Source organism: Gavialis gangeticus, unplaced genomic scaffold (genome assembly GCF_001723915.1).
Source record: "Gavialis gangeticus isolate Ggan-Ray unplaced genomic scaffold, GavGan_comp1, whole genome shotgun sequence".
In the NCBI taxonomy this organism is placed as follows: Eukaryota; Metazoa; Chordata; order Crocodylia; family Gavialidae; genus Gavialis; species Gavialis gangeticus.
The window spans coordinates 16,719,140-16,726,928 of record NW_017729015.1 but is presented as its reverse complement, the minus strand read 5'-3'; the positions used below and the strand labels follow the sequence as shown (position 1 = coordinate 16,726,928).

General features: G+C 43.2%; 1 protein-coding gene across 3 annotated transcripts in view; it reads right to left on the bottom strand.

The window, feature by feature from the left end:
- NIPAL3 (NIPA like domain containing 3) overlaps positions 1-7,789 on the bottom strand; it is a 35,614-nt gene continuing 27,825 nt past the window's right edge. For all 3 annotated transcript variants that reach the window (XM_019512415.1, XM_019512414.1, XM_019512416.1), the window contains 3 exons: positions 7,518-7,581; positions 6,016-6,110; positions 1-4,048 (listed from right to left, as the gene is read on the bottom strand). In XM_019512415.1, coding sequence (XP_019367960.1) covers positions 3,849-4,048; positions 6,016-6,110; positions 7,518-7,581 — 359 coding nt within the window. In that variant the 3' untranslated portion in view covers positions 1-3,848. The remainder of the gene's footprint in view (positions 4,049-6,015; positions 6,111-7,517; positions 7,582-7,789) is intronic.

The following is a 7,789-nucleotide window of genomic DNA, read 5'->3' as shown; positions in this document are numbered from 1 at the left end:
GTTTTCAAGATTAAGCCCTGAATAAATTGAAGTTTAGATACTTAAAAATGCCATTAAAACTCTGCTTTGGATAAGAGATTATGTGAGCAATTGCAAGGAGAATTAGGGCATGTGGAAGAAGGAAGTGGGCTGGGGCTGCACCCTCTCCAAACCCTCATGTTTAGCTTAGCGGTGGTCTGAATCTTGGCCTTTGTCATTTCAGCCCCAAGAACATTTTTAAAGAGTAGTAATTGAGACTAAAAACACTGCAGGTCTGCAGGTCCTGGCCTTGTCCAGATGCTCTGGGCTGCTGAGGGGCAGGGAACGAGTTTGGTTCAATACCTATCTGTGGCCTGTGACTACAGGGGATAGGGAGCTTAAGCCAAGTGCACGATTTCTTCAAACAGGTGTCGGTAGCATGTGAGGGAATCCCATCTGTTTCTCTTCAACAACAGAGATAGTGTGCGGTGGCTGTAAAAGAGCCTTGTGGAACAGCGCAGGAAAAAAACCTGTTGGGAACACACAGCGGGGCGGCCAAGTGTGAAATACAACACTTACTACAGTTCAGGTGTTGAGCAGACATAGCAGGTAGCAATGAAGCACAGTCTGGTGACCGTGTCACAAGTGGCAGTAGGATAGACTTCAAAGGCAGACAGGACTAAGTGGTGCTTCCATATTAGCACACTTAGGTCGTGAGTCTGCATGCTAATCAGAACACCCCAGGCTGCGTGGACCTGGCAGACTGGAGCAGTCCCAAACTACCATGTCCATATATCTAAATACAACTAGCAGCACTCTGCTGGGCCCATCTGTTAGAAAGTTTTCAAAAGCGAGTCTTACTGAAAGCAAATGCTGTGAACGCTGTTAGTCCTGAACATCTAAAGCTAAAACAAAAAACCCTTTAGCATGCTATTAACCCTTAGCATGAGGCAGGACTGCCTAAGTCTTTGGAGTGAGATCCTCACCTCTAAACCTTTTACAGCCTTTACCAAGATGGGGTTAAGATCTACGCCCAGGATCTAGCTGTTGGAAGATTCCCAATGAGCAGAAGACAACTTACGTGCTGCCTGCTCAGGGCCTTTAGCAAGCCCTAGCATAGGGGCCGGGCAGAGGCAGGAGGGACATGTCAGGGTGGGAACTGCAGGATTGTGGAGATTCATGGGAGTAAGATGCCATAACTCTTATGGAGGGAGCCACAGAGCCTCTCAATAAGAGAGCCTGGGAGCCCTGGTGGTCTGCCTGTCTGTTGGCCATGCTGCATCTCTCAGAGGCACAGTGCGGGATACCAACCTTGATGTTGGGATTAAATAAAATAAGCATGTATGAAAGAGCCTAAATATTTGCTAGCCAGGCAGCTTGCATATCCTTCCACAGCAAATTTTAAACACCAATAAGAAAGCCTAGAAGTTGAAAAATCAACATTCAAGTAACACAGAGGGCTGTACTATGCAGTAGATCAGGAACCCAAAACACTGAAGCCAGCGGGCAGCCAACGTTCGTGGTTCCATGGTGGGATCAGGACCTTTAGGTCAGACATTCACTTATATACTGGTGACCTCTGAAGGAACTAGACAGAAAATCTTAAAATAGGATTTCTATGTGTTTGGGTTTAAAGTAGATCTGCTTTGAAGTAACATGTTTTTGTAGTTTACTCAGTGTCAAAACACCTACTCCCTCTCTGATTAAAAGGGAAGAGATAAGAAAAACCAGCATCCTCACATCTCCCCCCCAGCCCACTCACTCTCCTCTTTACCATTCTGCTGTGTATCTTTAATGAACAAAAGCTAGGCATAAATTCACAAACAATTGACTACTGGGGATCCAAAGCCAATGGTAGTAAATCAGTGTCACGAAGACTGCGACAAGATTAATGTTCTGGCAATACTACTCCATTAACACTGTTATCTTACTTAAACACAGACAGTATTGCGGGCAAAGGAAAAGCAGCCATTTCTCCAGGTTTCATAAGCTTGAATGTACAGGATGCCACTGATAAGATCTAAACTGTCGGACATGCCAAGCTAGTGAGGAAACTAAGCAGAGGGAAGTATGTAGAAACCGGGCATCCATTCTTTGCTAGGTTCTCATACACATTTTATTCCCCCAAGCTGCACAAAAATACCAAAGCAGTCTCAAGTATTTCCAGGTAAAATCAGTAAGCCTAGCAAAAAAAGCAAAACGTTATATGTAGACAAACCAACTGTGTTTTCAGTTACCACGTTATGAATCTAGAATAGCTACATTCAAATCAATGTAATTCCTGTGCATTTTTGCTAGTAAGAGGAAAATTTGGCCATAACTATATAAATACACAAACCTACTTTTGCAGATCCTAGGTCCTTGCAAACTGCTTCACATTGGAGTAACCACCTACAGTGCACAGAAAGCAATTGCTATCGATATCAACGAAAACTCCATAAGTTTAGTCAGCCAGTTTCCTATGAATATGGGCCAAAATGCATCAAGCAGACTTAACATTTATTTCCTGGGTGAAAAAATGTGTTTAGAAAGGGAGGAGGGACAACAAGATACCACAGTGCAATTGCCTCGAAAGCAGATGTACCTTGCATGCAGCAGTAAACATTGTTGACATGTGTCGATCATTTGTCCCTTTAATCTGACAAATTCCACATCATCCATTTCTATCTACCTTTCCAAAGAAAATATATTTTCCTTTTTATCATAGGTGCACATGGCTACGTTTCCACTATTCTGCTCAGAATTTCTGGACTGCTCACATTTATTTATTCTTGACAGGTTGCTCACAAGTGATGGACTGGTTCCCTTCTGCTGTTGAAAACAGAAGAAGAAATCCAACCTACAACACTGAGGCTGAGATTTGCAAAGCTGCCTGAGAGATCTGGATGCCACTGAGTCTTCAAATCTGTTATGCAGCTTTGGAAAATCTGAGCCATGATTCAAATTGGAAAATAACTAAATTCAGGCCTCACAAAGAAACAACATGAATTGAATACCAACATATTGGTCACATTTCAGGTCTACTAAATACAATGTTTTCATTTCTTCCTGTCCTTGCCCTTTACTGTTTTCATTCCTTCCTGTCCTTGCCCTTTACTGTTAATGTTTGTACCATCTCATCCAATCTGTGGATCCTTCTGTGAAATCAAAAAACTGGCAGCCACAATCTCTGTCCTAAGCTGGCATAACACAACAGTGCTACAAAAAAAACATTAACCTGCACATCTTGCTCGTAACACTAATCAGATAATAGCTCTGTTACTGAACAAGCGCAGATTTACTGTGTAAGAAAGTGAATCACACGCCTATTCCTGTCTCCTATGCTATTTCCAAGGCATGACATGTGCCAACATTCGTTTTATTTAGTTCAGTAATATCTTCACAGAACATTAAATCCACGTGGTGGTTTCCTCAAACGTAAAAGCGTATCTTTTTGAATCCTTCACACTTTATCTGTGATTGATCCGTTTTTACCCTTCCTTCAATAGGTGCAATTCCTGAAGGCTTCAGTTTGGTTTGCACATATTGTGGCAGGACTGGAAAATGGCACAGTCACCTTATTTCACACAGATATGCATCTTCACAGTGCCGGCTATCAGATCAGTTTTGTATCGCCACAATACTGCACTCATCATTTTATATTTGCAGTGAGCATCCTTGAAAGGAGGACTGATTTACTGCTAGCTTAGGACAAATGCTTTCAAGTTCACAGCTGTGCTAAAGTCCTTTATTAAAATAATCAGTCTTGGGAATTAAGTTTGAATCTAGCTTTAAATCAGATCAAGCTTGGCTTTAAACTTATTTATATTTTAAATAGATCTAAAAAAACAGAGCGATAAATAAATAAAGACCATACTCTCAGTGCCTTAGGCCAGTCCTTTGAAGAGCACTCACTCCTTTTTACTGTGCTCCAGGATGCGGTAGGGTGGTGCAGAGACCCCTTTGGAGCCATGCTGCTCCTGCACTATGGGCAGTGTGGCCGGAGTATAAATTTCTGGCATGCTGTCATTGTTCTCGAGGGCACCATAGGAAAAGGAAGCTTTGAGGTCAGGCTGAACTGCAATCCCTTTGTCGTGCATATTCTGCATGCCTGCAACAGAGGTGGGAAAAGATCACAAATAATGGATTATACACTCCCGGGCTTAGCAAGATGCCCAGTCAATTGCTTGAGTGTTAAATGAAAGAAAGAAATATTATGTTCCTATTTAACACTGAAACAAATGATAGGGAAAAATCACAGCTGGGAAAATACCTTGGAAAACTGCAGTTGCTTTACTCCTTGCATTAATTTGCATATCTTCTAAGCAGCCCATCAGAAAGGTCATTTAATATACTTCCTGCTTCCCCCATGAGTCTATTTTTAACGATTCTTTGAATTGCTGGGGCACCTTTTACCAGAAGTGTTTGACACATCATTTATATTCAGGACCTGAAAACTGTATGTATTATCCTGTGAGGTCCAGATGACATCCCCTGTATGTGCAATTGGTGGGAGAGGCAGTACATGGCACTTGGTAGAACTGAGCCTCTGCTCTTGGTCTCCTCTCCTGGAGGACAGAGCCTCTCATTAATCAAGTGCTTGTGGAGTGTCTGAAGATGAACAATACTGATTTTTATTAAGACTGGTTCAGACTTTAGGTCTGATTCTTCTTTATACCAAAGCTCTGTTACACCCTTCTGGTACCATAGAAGGGGCCTTAAAATGGGAGTAAATATTACCCTTTTACACAACTAGATCAGTGTGAAGAGTCCTCGCTGGAGGTGAGGATCTGGCTCTTTGCATTCATTTTTAAATGATTTCCAAAACGGCCGCAACATTCATCCTACCAGCTGCACAGGAGAACAGCCACTCATCTGAAAATCCCGACCGTTTACTGTTGACCATCAAAGGCAGAGGCACAGCCCACCATGGGGTAAAAGAGCCATGGAGACCTGTGGCTACCCTCTCTCCACATACACTGCTGGCATAGCAGGGTACAACAATGCCTTGGCAATACCTTTCCTTCCTGGTTTTCCAGAGGGTGCCCCAGCCCTATATAAGTCATATAGAAGTACCACCTCTTTCAAAATAGCCAGACTTTTTCACCACACAGGCAAAGGTCAGGCTTAGTCTGTCACCAGCCCTGGCCTGCAAAGAAGTTGGATGGTGGAGCTTTGCAGCACACTCCAGCTGCCTGTGGGCACACAGTAAATCAATGCTAGTCCATGTTAGAGTATCCCACAGGCCACCCTTCATTTGCCTTGAAGAAAGAGCGTGCACTGGCAGTTGCTGCAGAGAAGCTGCCATCTCTAGCCAGGCCAAACCTAAGAGGCTCTTTCTGGGAGTAGCCTTTTGTGGTTACTCGCTTCATCTACTAGCCTGCCATCCCATGAGAGGTCCACTTGAGCCTCCTAGCTAGAAGTCAGCTGCACTGGACTTTTTTTTCTTCCTATCTTCCTTGAAGCCTGACACCTGCCTCAGGTCTTGCAGGACCAGACCGATTAGGTCCCTGGCAGCACAGTGACTCTCTCTTGACTTGTGTCGAGTCTGCACACACTGTAAGAAAGCACATCCTGCTGTAGCTCCAGCAGGCAGGAGTTTGAAGCCTTAATCCAGACTCATACAAAAAAAAGGCTGCCCCTAGTCAACCCAGTTGTGAGTGAGTACCTGCTCATGCAGCCTGGGGAGTCAAAGGGACCCAGACATAATGCTAGCCACACCACACATCACTGGCTAGTTTGTGTAAGCCAGAGGCGTAATAAGTAGTTTCTCCACTCTGGGCCACCACTATTATTCTTGTGTCCCCTCAAAATTGGTGCCCAGGGCTGACATCCCAGTCTCCCACCCCTAGTTACACTGCTGGTTCTAGCCCAATGAACTGCTATAATTAGGTAGACCTTTGGTCATAAGGCACAGACAGTGTAATAAAAAAAAGAACAAGAGGAAGAAAAATACTGTAGCCCCCCAAGAGGTTGGAGTGTTCAGTTATGTTAGCATCTGTTGAGAGATCAAACCATGACTTTTCATTCTGAAAACTGACATTTAAGAGGTTCAAAATGTTGGATTTTTATAGCTACCTGGCATGGCGTCCATTGAGATATAGGGTTCAAAGGGTATTGATTTCTTCCTGTTTCTTGTGATCAAGAAGACACCTAAAAATGCGATGAGGCACCTGGGACAGAGACAGCGAGAAAGAGAGAGACAGAGAGAGACGTTCTGGTGAAGTTCATGAGCCAAGGTTGTTGCTTTTCTGAATGTCTGTCACGCAAGAGAAGACTCGGAGCTGGAAGACAGAGAACCTGTGGGGCTGAGTTACAACACTACTCACTGGGGAGCAATGTGTCTTAAATGAATAAATCACTGTGTTCACAAAATTGGGATCCATGCCATGTGCTACAAGCAGTAAGAGCAAGTCCACCTTTTCCTTAGTAATACACATAGTTTCATAGTTGGTCAGGTCAGAAGGGACCTAAGCAGATCATCAAGTCTGACCCTGTGCCATGGGCAGGAAAGAGTACTGGGGTCAAATGACCCCGGGTAGGTGTCTATCTAGCCTTCTTTTGAAGACCCCCCAGGGTAGGAGCGAGCACCGCGAAGAATTATTAATTTACTTATGTGAAGACATTAAGTCTTGGCTAATCACAGGGGATTGGTAGCAGCCCACAATTTAATTCACTCTTACAAAATGTCAGGATTCCAGTCTGTTCAGGAATTTCTCTACATAAATTCACTAACAGTTGTCATTTGTCAGCCTTGATTTTTGCAGTATGCTAATTAGAAAAGGCAAGGTTAATTACACTAAGCCCTGACTGTTCCTTCTGTATTAATTTCTAAATTAGCTTTGTGGCTCCCTTGCTTATAGGGAGTGAGTTACATCCAGACACTGTACCACGACTCAATACTGATACATTGCTAAGAGCTTTGCTGAGTACCCATGCAGTGACTGACTGGACTCCCAAAGTCCTGTCCCAGCCCACTGTAATGTAAGATCAGCATAAAACCTGAGGTGGATGACCTAGAAACAGCCCTTTCTTTGATCAGTCTAAAGCCCAGCTCGAAAGTGAAAAGGGACATCTTTAGGACTTTGCAATATATTTTAAAGGGGATAAAAATATTTTTAGACAATCCTGGTAGAAAGATACATGCTTCAGGGTACATGTTTCAGGATATAAAGTGATTTCCAAGCGAGTCAGGAAGGCATTTGCCCACATGGTATACCTTGCGCAATTATGTGCACTGTGGAGTAACACAATCCCACACAAAGTGAAGGCAGGGCAAGTTCCTGCACTCCACAGGCTATTGCACAATCAAAAGTCAGTCACATGACTTTAAAAGTGAATGCATGTTCACCTTACAAAACAATGCACTAAAATATTCAACCCCAGATGAGTTTCAATACAAGGCTGCCCCCACTCCTCCCCTCCTTTTTAGATTTAGGAGGAATACCTTTAATTTTCTGACTATGTAAGGGTGAAGGATGAGTTTCTCATTTCATGTAAATCAGTAAAGTTCTGATTTCACCAGCTCTGTGCTGACTTCCCCAAACAGATAATCTAGCTTGGTGTTTTAAAACACTTACCCTAGTGCAAACATGCATATGTGGAGAACATCTTCACCAATGAAGTCCAAGTAGAAGGTTGCTCCTGAGAAAGGAAGAAATAGCGGGGACAGGTTTCGCTGTTTAACTTCTTTTCCCCTCACTGCTTGTCCAAGCAAGGGGAGATAAATCTTAAGTAAACTACCTCCATGAATCAAACCAATATAAAAATCATGATAGATCTCACATTTTACATGCTTTTTTTAACAGAGAAGCTCTTAAAGACTATTAAAGGAAGGTTATCAGTAGAACAA